Source organism: Oryzias melastigma, linkage group LG8 (genome assembly GCF_002922805.2).
Source record: "Oryzias melastigma strain HK-1 linkage group LG8, ASM292280v2, whole genome shotgun sequence".
Taxonomy (NCBI): Eukaryota; Metazoa; Chordata; class Actinopteri; order Beloniformes; family Adrianichthyidae; genus Oryzias; species Oryzias melastigma.
This window is the reverse complement of record NC_050519.1, coordinates 2056823-2073562: the sequence shown is the minus strand read 5'-3', so window position 1 is coordinate 2073562 and position 16740 is coordinate 2056823. Positions and strand designations below refer to the sequence as shown.

The following is a 16740-nucleotide window of genomic DNA, read 5'->3' as shown; positions in this document are numbered from 1 at the left end:
TGGAATCTTAAGCATAGAAAAAACAAAAGAGAATTGAAAAGGTGTCATAAATGCAGAGCAGCATGAAGCCATCATAGTAAACAACAACAACAGATGGAGCGCATCATGTCGACTTATTTATTCATCAAAAGCCCAAAGCGTGACGCTGATCAGCAGAATGGTGTCAGAACGTCTGAATTAATCCAGGTGTGCAGCTCAGAGAGGAGAGAACAGCCAAAAAAGAAGAAGTGCTAGTGTTATTTAGCAGAAATGAAGCAGCTTTTAAAGCAGATCTTCCCTGATCTGCACCAAATCTTTATGGATGTTCTTCAGATCTGCTACATCAACACAAACCCTCAACAAAAACTTCCATCTAGACCAGGGGGGTCAAACTCAATCGCACAAGGGATCAAAATCCAAAACACACCTTAGGTTGCGGGTCGAACAGAATAAACATTTCATGGAACACTCTAAAGCTAAATTTTTAAACAGAAACGTTTTAACATGAACTAGATATTTAGCATTACCTGCTATTATGTACGGAAGCCGAAAAAGGCCTGCCTTACTTTTTTTTTTTTTTTTGGCTCGTTTTCTCATGATAACGAGATAATATAATGAAAACAAACTTGGTTTTCCCGAGAAAACCAAGTTTGTTTTCTCGTGGTAACGAGATAATTTATAATGAAGAAGGAAGAGTCCCACACTCCCTTTCCCGCACGGAGAAGCAGAAACTTCAGCTTTAAGTCTCTTTATTTTGTGGTTAAGAAGAAAAAACAGCATAAGAACACTCCACAAAAGTTATTTTTAGTCTATTGTCTTTTATTATTTTATTAGTGGCTCTACACTCCTCAAACACCTCCAATCCGTCTCATCCACCGACAATCAGCCCTTCACTTCCCTCAAACCTCCGAACAGGCTGATTGACAGATCACAGCGCAGGCGAGAATCTCCCCATGATGTGTTCAATGAACTCCAGACATTAGCAGACCAAAAGAGCCACTCAGCCCAACTCAATCGGCTACTATGCTTTTGTCATTTTTATACAACCTCAGGGAAATGTTGTCACTATTTAATCAATTGATTAAATATAAAGGCCCTTTAGGAAACAGACTATCAGTCAGACGTGGAGGTGGTAGTGTGATGATGTGGTGTTTATCACAACTGGTGGAACAAAATGTTCAGGATTCCAGGAGGAGAAAGATTTATGAAACACAAAAAATGTATCTAAATAAATAAAAACATTAAATTCAATCTGATTTTTGTCAATTGTCTTGATCAAAAAAGAGAAACCTCTTTATATGATTCAGGAGTGCTGGGGTCTAAAATGCATTTTTTTTACTCAAAAACTGTATTTTTGACTTCTAAAGAACATGTTAATTCATATTGCAGAACAGAACCAAACTGCAGTGACAAGATTTTCCCTATTTTTTGTTGACATGACCACACCAAAACCAATAGGGATTCATTCTGGATCTTAACCTTAAAAATGTGGGATGTTTAGGGATGTTTAGGGATGTTTAAGGATGTTTAGGGATGGTTAGGGATGTTGAAGGATGTTTAGGGATGTTTAGGGATGTTTCCCAGAAGAAAGAACCGAGTGAACCCGGCTCAGATCATCAGCCGCGCTGCTGAAACCAAAGACGGCACTTCTCCGTCCCTTAGCTCACCTTGCTGTGGCTTTAAAGGAACAACAGAAGCTTCACTTGAAACTGACACGGGAGGCTGGGATTGGTTGGCCTGGGGGGGGCACCGGCGGGCTCGATGGGGGGATTCACACTGAAGTGTTTGCTTTGGAGCGCTGCCACAGTCTCAGAGTTAAAACAACTGCATGGCGCTCCGGCTTTGAGGCCTTCGCTTCCGCAGCAGCTGCCGCTAATAATCCTCTAAAAGGAAGATAATGAATCCCCCTCAGATCCTCTTTAAAGGTCGTCTGTGTGAACGTGACCGGACACGGATCAGCACCGTCTACCTTTTCCCCCCAAATTAGCAGTTTGAGACCCCCAAAACATGGGAGATTATCAGGAGGAACATTCATCTTATTTTTCCAATGTAAAGTATAAATAACCTGCAGCTCTAATAACAGATGCTTATTAGGTTATTAAATGTACACTTTTTTCTTGTAAATTTGTGACTTTTGTCTTGTAATATTATTATTGATTTATTCTAGTCATCAAGGGTGTATTCAGACTGGAAAGGTCTGCAAAGTCTCACATTTTGGTCTGTATTCAGACTTTCACCCTCAAGCAGACTTTCCTGTTCCAGATCAAAGCTTGTAAACAAAAACCACATGACTAAAGATCTCTTCAGTCATTGGTCAGGAATTGAGGGCAGGGAAAAGCAACAAGAGAACAAATAATGGAAGTCCTGAACGTTAAAGTTGTTTTAATTAGCCCGCATTCATCCGATCACATTTCAGTGAGTTGCTGTTCTTTGTCTACATCCCATAATGCCCAGCTACGGTGGCCATTTTGGTCCAGTTGTTCCGCTCCGAGCATGGAGCCTATTCAGATTGAGGAATCTAAGAGCCAACTGAAGCCCAGTCCAAATGGAAATGAACCGAGACCACCTTAAGAGACGGGTCAGAGAGCGGTTCCTGGTCCCACACCAGGGTCCGCTCGAGTGTATTTAGACTGAAAATATGTTACAGGTTATCGAGGGAAACAAACTCTGGTTCCCTTTAAGCGAACTAAATGTGTCCAGTGTGGACACATTAAACTTGGACACGTGGACACTTCTTAAAGTTGAGATTATTTTGTTCTTGACAAAATTCATAACATATTGTTTTTTCCAAGACAGAAAATAAGATAGTTGTTCTTGAAGCAATGGTCATTTTTACTTTTTTAAGAATCAGTTTTTGCAATTTTGAAAGTGGATTCAATCAACTCAAGTCTGTAAATCCAGTTTGAATCATGTTGTGATTTTTTTTTTTTGTGTGGTTGTTTTCTTCGTCTTGTCTGTTTCTTTAAGTTAGTTTATCAAATACAGTTTTTGGTTTTAAATCTGTGTTATAGTATTAAACAAATAAGCAGTGGGACTTTTGAAACTTTGTGGAGTCAAGAGGCTAAATATAGCGGTGCTGCTTCTTGGGCTTAACCTCTGCCTTGTCTGTGAAGGTGTGACTCCGCCGCTGCATGTCCATGTAAAGGAGGAAGTTCTTCACACCAAGGACAATGGAGGTGTATATAAGGGATGTGATCTGTTGTTGCAGGACAACAATCCGGCTGCTGTTTTGATTGAAGGCTCTTCTGGTTCAGCAGACGGGGTGAGTACGGCGGCGCATCTTCGTGAGCATTAGAAGGCTTTGAGGACGCATCTCTGATTCCACAGGAGAACATGAGCTCGGATGGAGAAATGGCCGTTTTCGGGCCAGCGGCCCTGTTCCTCCGTAAGTCTGAGAAGGAGCGGGCGGAGGCCCAGAACCGCCCGTTCGACAGCAAGACGGCGTGCTTTGTCAGCGATGACAAAGAGCTTTATGTGAAGGCCGAGATCCAAGAGAGGACAGACGGCAAGATCACCGTCAAAACTACAGATGACAGAGTGGGTGGACTGAAGTGATGCCACAGACTCTTCTGCTGTAAAGCTGCACTGCAAAAACAGGCTCAGTAGAAATGAGTCACAAAATCTGGGAAGGAAAAATTGATCTGCAAGAAATTTTTAAATATTTTTTGTCATTTTCTTAAACTAAGATTATTAATAAATGTCTTGCAAGACAGAAAATAAGATAATTTTCTAGAAACAAAGATCTTTTCCTTTTTTCAGATTCAATTTTTGCAGCGTGGCAACAACAAAACAGTAGAAAAGTCTCCAAAATGCTGCTTTTATTTTGAAATCATTGACTTTCACTTGACTAAAACATAATTTCTGATCCCCAGACTCTAACTGTAAAAGAAGACCAGGTGTTTCCCATGAATCCACCAAAGTTTGATAAGATTGAGGACATGGTGATGATGACGCACCTCCACGAGCCTGCCGTGCTCTTCAACCTAAAGGAGCGCTACGCAGCGTGGATGATCTACGTAAGGAGCCAGCACGCACTCACGAACGCCGACACAATCAGAGCAGCAAAAGCAAAGAACAGCAGCTTTGGTCTGTTATAAAAAAAATAGTTTTACGTATAAAAAATGAGCAAAAGGATAAACTGTTATTCAAAGTAAAAGGAAGATTTGGTTCCAATTTTCAAGTCAAAGTCAAAGGAACGCCTCTGTAAAGTCAGCCAAGCTTTCTACGTTTAAATAAATAATGTCAAGCTGTTTGTTTGATATTCCAAGAATTATTTATTACAAGCAATTATTAATGAAATGCTAATCGTATCATCAGCTCTTTATGGAACAAGCAGACACATCTTTGCTTTCATCCAAGTTCAGGTGAAGCACAAAAATCAACAAAAGACAGAAACAAGAGGAAACCTATAGAGCAGGAAGATGGCATATTTGGTTTTACATTTATCGATTAACATGATAGTTTTAATTAAAACAGAAGAGAAATAAACACAGACTCAAAATCTATGTTTTTAGTTTCACTAAATAGTTATCAAACATAAAAAAATTAACCAAAAAGCCCCAAAAAATACAAAGTTACTAAACATAAAAATTTTAAAAGATGTGAAAATAAACAAAAAAATAAATGTTAATTATACAGAAAAAAAAGCATAAAACGAAATCGAAGAAATAATAATTGAAGTTTATGTGTGAAGTGCTTAATTGTGAGCATATGAAAGCGTATAATTGTTTTTTGAGTTAATTTTAAAAGTGTATTAGGTAAAGGCTCTGAAATATGCCCATTTGGGCACAGACGGTCAAGTGGTTATGGCTGCAGACTCACATTCAGAAGGTCATGGGTTCGAATCCCGCTCAGGAACAGTCCACATGAAATATTTGTTTTTACTTTGAAATGTTATTATTATCTCAAAACTGTTCAATACAGGTGAAAGAAATATTTTTAACACAAACAAATGCCTTTAAACCATCAACAATGACTTCCTGATTTCGCAATGCAGAATGTCATGTTTAAATTTAAGTTTGACATGCATTCCAGATTCCGCCACTAGACGGTCAAGTGGTTATGGCTGCGGACTCACATTCAGAAGGTCATGGGTTCGAATCCCGCTCAGGAATAGTCCACATGAAATATTTGTTTTTACTTTGAAATTTTATTTTTACCTTAAAATTGGTGACGGGGGGGGGTTTGATTCCTTTTTGATGCGTTTAATGACCTTCAAATTGCAAATTAGATCTAGGTTGTACGACAGCACACAGTTCTGCTCCCTCCCGCCATCCACATACCTAAGAGAAACAGGTTTTTTAGGAGCAGGCAGTCCTGGCCTACAAGAAAGACGTTTCTCCAGTGTGTCTGTGTGTTGTGGCACCACTGGCTGTCTTCAACATGCTGATTGCCTTTTTTGAAGTGGGAAAATTGTCTTTTTACAGATGAAGGCTTCTCATCATTCTCTTCTTCAACAATTAATAGTTTATTAGTCTACTTATGTATAAGTATCATGTGGAGAGGATGTTCTGGCTGCAAATCCATGTACTGGCATATCCTCATCATAGGAGGAATCTGAGAAGATGAACTCTGATTCCACAACAAAAGAATCGTCTTCACTGCTCCCAGAGTCCACATCGAGGATTATTTGAAATAGAGCTAATAGAGCGGGCCCTTCCTCTTCCAACATTTTTGTGCACCAGAGCACAAAGCAAGGTCCATAAAGACATGGAGGACAGAGTCCTGAACTGAACGCCATAGCGATGAATTAGAGCAGAGACTGAGAGCCAGACCTTCTCCACCAACATCAGTGTGACCTGACCACTGAGCTTTTGGAAGAATGATCCAGAGTTCTTATAAATACTCTCCCCAACCTTGTGGACAGCCTTCCCAGAAGAGTTGAAGCTGCAATAGCAGCAAAAGGTGGAGCAACATCATATTGAACTCTGAGTTAGGAATGAGATGGAACTTTAGCTCAAATGTGAGTAAAAGCAGGAAAGCCAATACTTGTCCACATGCATCAGGTAACTCCATCCCCCACACAACCTGTTAGTTCAAATACACATTAGGTACTACATGCTGCATTAACATATACATGGGCAAGTTAATGGCTCATCAGTGACCCACCATGACACAACAATGGGCTCTCGGACTAGAGGGGGTCGAACTCTTCTCTGCGCAAATTTGCGCAGGCTTAGGAATTCTAGTGTTAATAAAGTCTTTACAGTCTTTTAAGTTTAATCCTGAACACTAACAAAAGTTTTAATACAAGTGGCTACAACTCTGAATCTTGTGGAATTTCTGCTTCTGCCTAATGATGTTCAGCCACCATCATGTCTGCCACCAGGTCCTCTTGGCTCAGATGAGGAAAACAAAGACGTTAACCCATCCATTTGTCTTCAGATTGTAGTGGAGAAGGGAGACTTTGGCCGGCTCACGAACCTGAGCTTTTTCAAGCCGTGCGTTTTCATCTGATCAACACGATTTAAATAAAGAAATACTCAGAAAGGCAGTTTTAATCTTAAATTATTTTAAATATGTCCACCATCGTGAGAACAAGAACATGTTAAAAGCACTATTTTTATAGAAGTGGGTCTTTAATTGCAATGCCTCCTTTTGGCCAATAGTGATGCAGCTTGATGAGCTTGTTCATGACCCCAATAGTTGAAGACTTGTATGATTGTAAAACTGGTTGCCAAAAATTTAATCTTAATCTCTAAATTGAATCCTTGTGAGTTTTAGGAAGTTCAGACATGAATGTTTTGTCCAATTTCGACTCAATCCTACATGTTGGGGGTTTTTTTTTACCAGTAACGGTAGTTTCCTCTAAAGGGAGGGATCAGTGAACACCTCTTAAGAAGACTGTTTTAAGCTAAAGACATTCTCAGTTAAGTCTGGAACAGCCCACTATTAGTTATAAAGGATGGTTTGAAATTCCCCACCATAAAGTCCCACTCAGATCATCGTTTGGTCCATTTTCAAAGTGTTTCCAGCGGTCTTTTTGTTATGTTAAAGCTGTTTTTAACCTACATTTTTTTTAAGTGACCTTTTCTAGGACATAGTTTCTGCAGAGCAACAGGAGTTCATTAGAAATTCACCTCTGAGTTGTGGCGAGACCGTATATAATCTATTTTTCTGCAAGTGGATAGATCAGAATGGAGCTTGTTTCCCACCTAGCGTTTTTCTACATCACAAAAAAGATCTTTTTTGCCAGAAGAACATGTAAAAAACACATTTTCATCACAGTGGGTCTTCTATCAGAGGCTGAAGACAAACCAGATGTGCAAACATGGTTGAAAAAAACTTTTTTTTGTAGTATCTGGCATATTTACATTTGATTTTGAACATAAATGTGCAGCATTTTTGTAAATTTAACTAACAAACTAAACTAGGTTTCCCTGCAGTTGAACACACATCATTCCAAAGCTTTCCTCTAACTCTGAAGGACAGTGTAACCTGAGAATTATGTCAGTCTGGAGTCAGTGAGACGCCCGTACTCGAGCAGACAGACAGGATCCTGGAGGATCATCCTGACCTCTAAAGCTGCTTTCATTGTCTCCTTGTCTGTGGAACTCGCTCTTCTTAGACCTACTCCGGCCTCTTCTGTGTGACCGTCAACCCTTACAAGTGGCTTCCGGTCTACAACCCAGAGGTGGTGCAGGCCTACCGAGGGAAGAAGAGGATGGAGGTTCCTCCTCACATCTTCGCCTTGTCAGATAACGCCTACCAGTTCATGCTCACCGGTACTTCAGCAGCAGATCAAACCCGTTCTGAGAGTTTCCTGTCAGAGTAACTGTCCTGTTCTGTGTCCTCAGACCGTGAGAATCAGTCCATTCTCATCACGTAAGTTCTCTGCAAGATCAGGACACCATCAGGCGCCTGCAGCAGCCTGACTGCTTTTTTTTTTTTTCCTCAGCGGAGAATCCGGTGCCGGGAAAACTGTCAACACCAAACGGGTCATTCAGTACTTTGCGACAATCGCAGTGTCTGCAGACAAGAAGAAAGACTCCAGCAGCAAAATGAAGGTGAGCGACACGTCATTGAGGTGCTTCTATGAGGAAAGAGCGAGCACCGTCACATGCATGCTCCTCATCAGGGAACCCTGGAAGATCAAATCATTCAGGCTAACCCTCTGCTGGAAGCTTTCGGGAACGCCAAGACTGTGAGGAACGACAACTCATCTCGCTTTGTGAGTTTCCATTAACGGCGTGGATAAGATTGATCCGAAACGAGTTCAAAACAAACAATACTTCTGCTTTCCAGGGTAAATTCATCCGGATCCACTTTGGGACAACAGGGAAACTGGCCTCTGCAGACATCGAAACATGTATGTTTATACCCAAGAACCACTGAAGTCAATAATGCGGCAATAAAAGAGTCAATTATTCATTTTTTGAGTTTGTTTTCTCTAAGATCTGCTGGAGAAGTCCAGAGTGACGTTTCAGCTTTCTGCTGAGAGAAGCTACCACATCTTCTACCAGCTGACTTGCAACCAGAAGCCGGAACTCATTGGTAAAATATGTATTTTCTAAAAAATTAAAAACCACTTCCCTTTTTAACCCAGAGGAACCAGAGAGCAACTTTCTTCAGGGCTCTTCAAATTAAATTGACTTTTTGGTTGATTGTTAATTATGAAAATGGTCATTAGAATAGAGTCGAGTCGAGTCGAGTAGAATAATTATATTATTACAGACATAAGGTTCAAATAACAAAACTATAATAAAACAAACAGAAATTCATGCATTTATATGTATAACTATATGTAGTTATACATATACAAATACTAAGAACAATGGACATAAGAAACAAAGTAAAAACACATTACAAACTTAAAAACTGAAAAACTTAAAAACGCATCCATACCAGAACCTCCAGATTGTAGACGAGAGACAATTAACTGTTTTTTTTTATTAATTATTAAACAAAAAAAATAAAAAATATATAAAACTAAATTTGACCCAATGGTTTCTGCAGGGTTAAAAACAGACAGATATGAGAGAAATGTTTGTTAAAGTTCAGAACTGAAGACTGAAACATAATGTGGAGTACTTTTAAACATTTAGAGGTAAAAAAAATGTATATAAATAGTTACATAATACTACTTTTTTTAGCTGTACTGCTCCCTTAATAAACTGTAACACTTTTGAGTGATGCCATCAATGGTTTCAGGGACACTGAATCAGCCAAGTATGCTGCTACACGTCTCATTCTTCACTCCAAAAGTTCTGCTGAAATTCTAAGAATATTTAAAAATAACTAAGTAAAAAACAAAGATATTTATAGAAAAAAAAATTCTACAAAAAAATGTGTGTTTTTTTTTTTGCAGAGAGCAAATGCCAAAGTGAGACAACAGTGGCCTCTAGTGGAAGGACATTGTCATAACATCCAACAGATTCAAAACTAAGCTTTTAGCTTAATAAAAAAATCAACAATACAACAGTTAATTTAATAATATCTGTATATAATCTGTAAACTTGAATTTAATGAGAAATATTTTCTTTTTACATCCCTAATCATCACACTGTGTTTGTTAAATGATGCTGTTGCATAACACTTATAACTTTTTTCAATTGTTTGTTTTCAAATGTTGTATAAATGTATGTATTAATGTTTAATTTAATGCGCCGGAGTCCTTAACCGTGTTATTTTTGGTCCAGTTTGTGTGGTTTCTGGATGTCACTTTTCTTGACATTTTTCTGCTTTTGAAAACAAATTAAACATTTTGGTAAAACATTATGAGATGCATTTGGAAATTTGGGTTTGCACAAATTCTGGACGATTCTGAAGAGTCATATTAAACTTGATGTTTAGTTGCTCAGTTTGAAGTTTTTTTAGAATGAAAAAAACCTTGAATCCTTTTAACAGTTTTTTAAGGGAGTTATCTCTGGTTCTCACCTTTTTTCCTATCTTCTTAGATCTGCTTCTCATCACAACCAACCCCTACGACTTTGCTTTCATCAGTCAGGGGGAGATCAGCGTCAAAAGCATCGACGACAAAGAGGAGTTGATGGCGACGGATGTGAGTTGTTTTGACAGAGAGCTCCTTCTGTCAGTTTTAGTTACTTCAAATAAGATCTCACCTTCTTATCAACACAGGAAGCTTTCGACATCCTGGGCTTCACCGCTGAAGAGAAAGCCTCCGTCTATAAGCTAACAGGCGCTGTGATGCATTATGGGAACATGAAGTTCAAGCAGAAACAGCGGGAGGAGCAGGCCGAGCCTGACGGCACTGAAGGTGAGGTGGATGAGCGTTGCAGCAAAGAGAGGAATCCTCAGTTTAGAAGCTGCTTTTGTCGCTGCAGAGGCCGATAAAGCTGCGTACCTGATGGGCCTGAACTCAGCCGACCTGCTGAAAAACCTGTGCTACCCCAGAGTGAAGGTCGGAAACGAGTTCGTCACTAAAGGACAGAATGTGCAGCAGGTAACCTGTGACACTGACTCTTTCTGAGCAGTTATGAACCCACGCCGATCAACATTTTGGGCCAAAATCCGAAGACCTGTGTCGTCTTCTAGAAAAATGTTTCTACAGAGCAGCAGGAATTCATTAAAAAATAACCAGAGTTGTTGCAGACCAATCCTTCCTGCATTTCCCATCATCCAACTGTTTACACTCTCTCTCCCACTAGCTTACAGCCCTTCACAGCCCAAAGCTAACATAAGCCGTGCAACAAAAATGTCGAGCAATATCATTTCTATCCAGCTGAACAGCTTAGATCCAGATTCCAGCTAAAACGAGAAAAACAAAGACGTTCTTGGATGTATTGGTCTGCAAGTGGATGCATCAGAATGGAGCAGCGTATTTTCATCATCACAAATACCATCTTTTTTATTCGTCTTTTTTTGTCTTCTCCTGATTTACAACAATTTGAATAAGAAAACAATCAAAAATGTGATTTTAAGCTTAATTTTCATCACAAATGTCCTCCGTCATCAGAAAAATTCAACATAAAAATGTTAAAGAAAACAAAACAGGATTTTCATAAGAGTAAGTCTTTAAATAACAAATTCTCTAACCCAACTGGTCACATATTGACATTACGTTAAGGACCCCTCCGCATCACTTTTGGATGTTTCGGGTGTCCCCAGTTTGTCGTTTTTTGGCTGGTACCAGTTTGGGTCCAGTATCACGTCTGATACAGCATCTGGTATCACGTCTGGTACCACATCTGGTGCCAGGTTAGGGTTCTGGTACCGGCCGCATCCCGAGGACTAGTCTGCATACTGTACAGCATCCGATACCGCGTCTCAAGGGTTGCGGACCCTTGATTTCACGAACAGCCAGCATACCAGAAAACGATGAGTTAGGGACAGCCAAAACGTCACGAAGTAATTAAGGGGTCCTTAACCAAACGTCAATAGTGACGTCCTGATCATCCAGAGCGTCTTCTGGTTTCTGTGTCTATGGTTAGCATCCCTATTTGGAATTCTTGTTTCTCTGAGATGGTGAGACAAGACTTTAGCATGTTTTTGTCATTGCTTATTTTTCCTCATTTATTCAATCATTTAAGGTGGGATTTCTAGCTTTGTTTCCTTTTTGTTTACAATGTTCAACAGCTTATTCGCGGTTTCACATATTTTTTAGTCATGTGACTCTTCCGGTTCGTCACAAAAACTGACAACTCAAGACGCTTGTATGAAACTTTTGCGTCCAAGAGATACTGCAGTGCTGAGGTGTATCTCTCCCAGAGATAGAAGATATTTTATGAATCCCAGCTGAGAGAAATTCCATAGTTTTTTTGTATTTTTTGTTTCTTAGTCCTTTTTTAAGGTCTCGTTTGTTCATAACCTGTTTTTTTTTTGAAGGTGTACAACTCCATTGGCGCCCTGGCCAAATCAGTCTATGAGAAGATGTTTTTCTGGATGGTCCAGCGGATAAACCAGCAGCTGGACACCAAACAACCTCGACAGCATTTCATCGGAGTTCTGGACATTGCAGGATTTGAGATCTTTGATGTAGGAGTGACAAACTTATGAGAGTATTTCTATATCATCATGAAATAATGTGTTTATTTTGTTGGCATCTGTTTAGTACAACAGTATGGAGCAGCTTTGCATTAATTTCACCAATGAGAAGCTGCAGCAGTTTTTTAACCACCACATGTTTGTACTGGAACAAGAAGAGTACAAGAAAGAAGGAATCGAATGGGAGTTCATCGACTTCGGCATGGATCTGGCTGCCTGTATTGAGCTAATTGAAAAGGTGCTGAAAATGCACAAACATACTGAAATTCTGCAGATACAAATGATGTTTAAAGGAGCTGTTTTTGCTTCTAAGCCAATGGGCATCTTCTCGATCCTGGAAGAAGAGTGTATGTTCCCGAAATCGACTGAGACTTCCTTCAAGAACAAACTGTACGACCAACACCTGGGGAAGAACAACTGCTTCCTGAAGCCCAAAGTGGTCAAAGGGAAGCCAGAAGCTCATTTCACGTTGATGCATTACGCCGGAAACGTGGACTACAACATCAGCGGGTGGCTGGAGAAGAACAAAGACCCGCTGAACGAGTCTGTTGTGCAGCTTTACCAAAAGTCCTCCGTCAAAATCCTGGCTATGCTCTACGCAAGCTTCTCTGGACCAGAAGGTAAGCTGGTTTCTGCATCGTTTCACCAAGATTAAACCCAATTTCAATTGAAGTCAAATGTTACTTTGTCAAAGAATATTTTTTTGTGCTCAGACAAAAGGTAAATATGGTCCAATATGTTGTTATGACATCTACAACTGTTTTAATCCTTGTTAGGATACAGTAAGCCGTCCAATATCCACTTTATGTATGTTTTTCAATGTGTCTTTACTCAGAGACGGGAGGGAGTGGGTCAAAGAAAGGGTCCAAAAAGAAAGGAGCATCTTTCCAAACCGTGTCGGCTCTCTTCAGGGTAAAATGTAACCAAAAATGAAGACGATAAAAATTAAATGATCAATGAAAAACTTTTTTTTTCCAGGAAAATCTTGGAAAGCTGATGACCAACCTGAGAACCACTCACCCCCACTTTGTGCGCTGCTTGATACCAAATGAAACCAAAACACCAGGTAAGTCTTCACAACAACACGAGTTTGAGTCGTCACCAGTAAGTCTACATAAAAAGGGGCGGGCTGAGTGGGGGAGGTGGAGTTCGGACCTGTGATTGACAGTGAGGTTCGCTTGAGGTAACGTCGTCGTTCTACGTCTTCAAAATGGAGAGTTTTAGTGAGCAAAGTGATACCAGCATCTCTACAGCACTTTCTGTGGAGGTTGAGGATTTTTCTCCTCCACCTTCTCCTCAAGCAGAGGCTTATGGTCCAGCCAGTAGATGTTTGATGGCCGAAAGCAAAATCCCTACAAGCCATGCTAAAGCTAACACGATTATAACCAACCGTTACAGAACCAAAGATAGGCGGGGATTTTATATTGGAGCTGAAGAGCATTATGGTGTGAAACTATTGAAATGACGTGGAACTTACACCTGTTGACCAATCACAAAATTCAACTGTTACAACTCGTTTCAATCTGTAGGGGGCAGCACACAGGCAGTTTTAGACTATAATTTCAGGAAGTTTATTTTAAATGGTCAAAAATGTGGCAATGATCAACAGTCAGCCCTTTTAAAGCCCCATTTAAACAGGTCAACAGACAAAAAAAGTTGCTTTAGTGTTTGGTTACCATTTAAAAAAAGTTAACATTTTTTGCAAACCAGGCAAAAAGTTGACAGTAGAAAGTTGACATCAGTCACTGGCTTCCTGGTTACATTTTGAGGTCACACGGTGGCAGTCCACTGACGGTGCTCAATATTTAGCCCCAAGCTACCGGTGGCACTTGATATGAACGACCGCCGTTCTGAGACATTTAGAAATTGTCCAGTCAGAGCTGCTGCCAGCTGCCAACGCCCTGTGGCCGCTCAATTCCGTAATGATGTCGTCTCCGCCATGACCACACTAACCATTTTCACAAAATTGGGCGGCGGCATGAAATTCTGCCTTCCCATTGCATTGTGGCAGTTGTATTTGTGACCACAAGATGGCTGCCCTCCTCTCAGGCGTCATGGAGAACCAACTGGTCATCCACCAGCTTCGCTGCAACGGCGTCCTGGAAGGGATCCGGATCTGCAGGAAGGGATTTCCCAGCAGAATCCTTTATGGGGACTTCAAGCAGCGGTATGCAAACACGTCCTCCAATGACTGACAGAGGTTTACTTTTATAATTAAGATGTAAAAGTTCCTCCACAGGTACAGGATCCTTAACGCCAGCGCCGTTCCCGAGGGACAGTTCATGGATAACAAAAAAGCTGCAGAGAAGCTCCTGGGCTCCATCGACGTGGATCTGACTCAGTGCAAGTTTGGACACACTAAGGTTTGTGCATAAAAATTCATCTGTGAGGTAATGAAGGTGACTGAGGATTAACGGCAGAGGGATTTCAGGTGTTCTTCAAAGCGGGCCTGCTGGGAACGCTGGAAGAGATGCGGGACGAGCGTTTGGCCCAGGTGGTGATGTCCACTCAGGCTCTGTGCCGAGGTTACCTGGTCCGGCTGGAGTATCAGAAGATGATGGCCAGAAAGTAAACCAGATTAGAGCTTTTACCAGTTTGAAATAATAATTTCAATAATAATTTTAATAGTCGGTGTTCCCTGGAATGCTTTCCTCCAACAGAGAGGCCATTTACACCATCCAGTACAACTTCCGGTCCTTCATGAACGTCAAACACTGGCCGTGGATGAAGCTGTACTTCAAGCTGAAGCCTCTTCTGAAGAGTGCAGAGGCAGAAAAGGAGATGGCCCAAATGAAGGTGGACTTCACAAAACTGAAGGAGGATCTGTCCAAATCGGAATCCCGACGCAAAGAGCTGGAGGAGAAAATGGTCTCCATAATCCAGGAGAAGAACGACCTCCTGCTTCAAGTCCAGGCAGTGAGTCCAACTTTTAACCTTTAGTCAAGTGCAACCAAATGAGAAGGTTGACTCGTACGGGTGCCACAGGTTTTTGGGTTGTCCGGGTCCTTAGATGGTCCTAGAGGAGCAGCTGGATCTTAGGGGGGGTCAAAGTGTGTCTTACAGTTCTCTTGAAGATCGTATGACCACCTTAAGGGACATCATGAAAATGGAACATACTGTTGTTGTGCATGTGGTAAGTGTAGTGTGAGGTATTTAGGGCTGTAACGAGTATCCGAATGCTCAGGTACTCGCGAGTTGCTCCCGAAAATTCAAGTACGGATATTCGTGACGTCCAAGATCGCTGGTTCGCAATCTTTAAAAATGTAGTAAATTGTAGTAAAATTTAATCATAATATCATCTGAGGACGATGTATTTTTGCTCTGAAATGCAGATTAATGTAGGATTTTAAGTTTACGAACTAAAACAAAGCCGAAAGACCCCCGGTACTTAAATGAGGACTATAGAGAAGAAGTTAAAAAAATGTACAGAGCAAGAATGGTTATTCTGACCAACACAATGACTGAGTAACAGCTGTTTATTTTTCTATAGAAGTCTATGGGATTTTGGCTTCAAGGAGCTGGCAGGTACTTCCTGTTTGGAATGCCACTCAGTCCAGTTTTCTTGAACAATTAATGGTCTTATCTATTTCCCCTTACTTACCTTTACATATTGTTTATGTGTTTGCTACAACCTTTCACCCGCAGCATACCCATAGAGAAAAACTGCATTTTCTCTCTATGAGTTCACAAAACAGTCTAAGATCTTGACAGTTTGTGCAAGCGATCTGAGTGCCCCGTATGAATTTTTCAATTTTTCACCCACAGACACCCCTATCCACCCGTAAGGACAGTTGTTACTAAGGCTTAAGTTGTCATCCAAACGTTTTTTCTCTGTAGAAAAAAATCTGCTACAACATTTGCAAAAAAAATACTACTTTTGGTTTGAAATACTTCAGATATGATCTTGATGGTTTTCTAAGGCTGGTGCACGTTTGACCTCAGGAAGCTGATCACCTGCTGGACGCCGAGGAGAGATGTGAAGGGCTCATCAAAAGCAAGATCCAGCTGGAGGCTAAGCTGAAGGAGACGACGGAGAGGCTGGAAGACGAGGAGGAGGTCAACGCCGAGCTGACCGCCAAGAAGAGGAAGCTGGAGGACGAGTGCTCCGAACTGAAGAAGGACATCGATGACCTGGAGCTGACCTTAGCCAAAGTGGAGAAGGAGAAACACGCGGTGGAGAATAAGGTGAGCTCGCTCTGTCCTGCTGTGCTCCTTCTGCAATCTCTCACTTTCATCACGAATTTAGGTGAAAAACTTGACGGAAGAGCTGATGAGTCAGGATGAAAACATCAACAAACTGTCCAAAGAGAAGAGAGCTCTGCAGGAGGCACATCAGCAGACTCTGGACGACCTCCAGTCGGAGGAGGACAAGGTCAGCTCAATGAGCAAGGCCAAAAGCAAACTGGAGCAGCAGGTGGACGAGGTGAGTCTCTCACAAAGCCAAAGGAAAGTGAAGCAGGCGGTGCTGTGAAGAATTTCATGCTGTTCTCAGCTGGAAAGCAGTTTGGAGCAAGAGAAGAAGGTCCGGATGGACCTGGAGAGGACCAAGAGGAAGCTGGACGGAGACCTGAAGCTTGCTCAGGAATCCATCATGGACCTGGAGAACGAGAAGCAGCAGCTGGACGAGAAGCTGAAGAAGTAAGAAGGTTTAAAGTCCCCCTCCGATGAAAATCCTGTTTTTGAGTTTTAACATGTATGAGGGGCATTTTTCTTATAAAAAAGAACAAATTATTTTGTTTTTGCATTTCCGAGTATTTCTCCTTTTAAATCTCAGTCAAACACACTTTTTGAATGAATGATCTTCTTTCCATCAACAGC

General features: G+C 41.0%; 1 protein-coding gene across 1 annotated transcript in view; it reads left to right on the top strand.

Annotated features, from left to right (window-relative positions):
• The first annotated feature begins 3312 nt into the window (after positions 1-3312).
• LOC112146234 (myosin-6) overlaps positions 3313-16740 on the top strand; it is a 20587-nt gene continuing 7159 nt past the window's right edge. Inside the window, exons 1-23 of the mRNA XM_036213063.1 lie at positions 3313-3516; positions 3852-3995; positions 7547-7703; positions 7776-7803; positions 7877-7985; positions 8057-8149; positions 8224-8287; positions 8374-8472; positions 9876-9979; positions 10057-10195; positions 10263-10381; positions 11764-11913; positions 11990-12160; positions 12236-12542; positions 12758-12834; positions 12901-12988; positions 13972-14089; positions 14162-14285; positions 14354-14490; positions 14583-14838; positions 15865-16107; positions 16169-16345; positions 16415-16560. Of these exons, the coding sequence (XP_036068956.1) occupies positions 3313-3516; positions 3852-3995; positions 7547-7703; positions 7776-7803; positions 7877-7985; positions 8057-8149; positions 8224-8287; positions 8374-8472; positions 9876-9979; positions 10057-10195; positions 10263-10381; positions 11764-11913; positions 11990-12160; positions 12236-12542; positions 12758-12834; positions 12901-12988; positions 13972-14089; positions 14162-14285; positions 14354-14490; positions 14583-14838; positions 15865-16107; positions 16169-16345; positions 16415-16560 (3254 nt within the window). The remainder of the gene's footprint in view (positions 3517-3851; positions 3996-7546; positions 7704-7775; positions 7804-7876; positions 7986-8056; positions 8150-8223; positions 8288-8373; positions 8473-9875; positions 9980-10056; positions 10196-10262; positions 10382-11763; positions 11914-11989; positions 12161-12235; positions 12543-12757; positions 12835-12900; positions 12989-13971; positions 14090-14161; positions 14286-14353; positions 14491-14582; positions 14839-15864; positions 16108-16168; positions 16346-16414; positions 16561-16740) is intronic.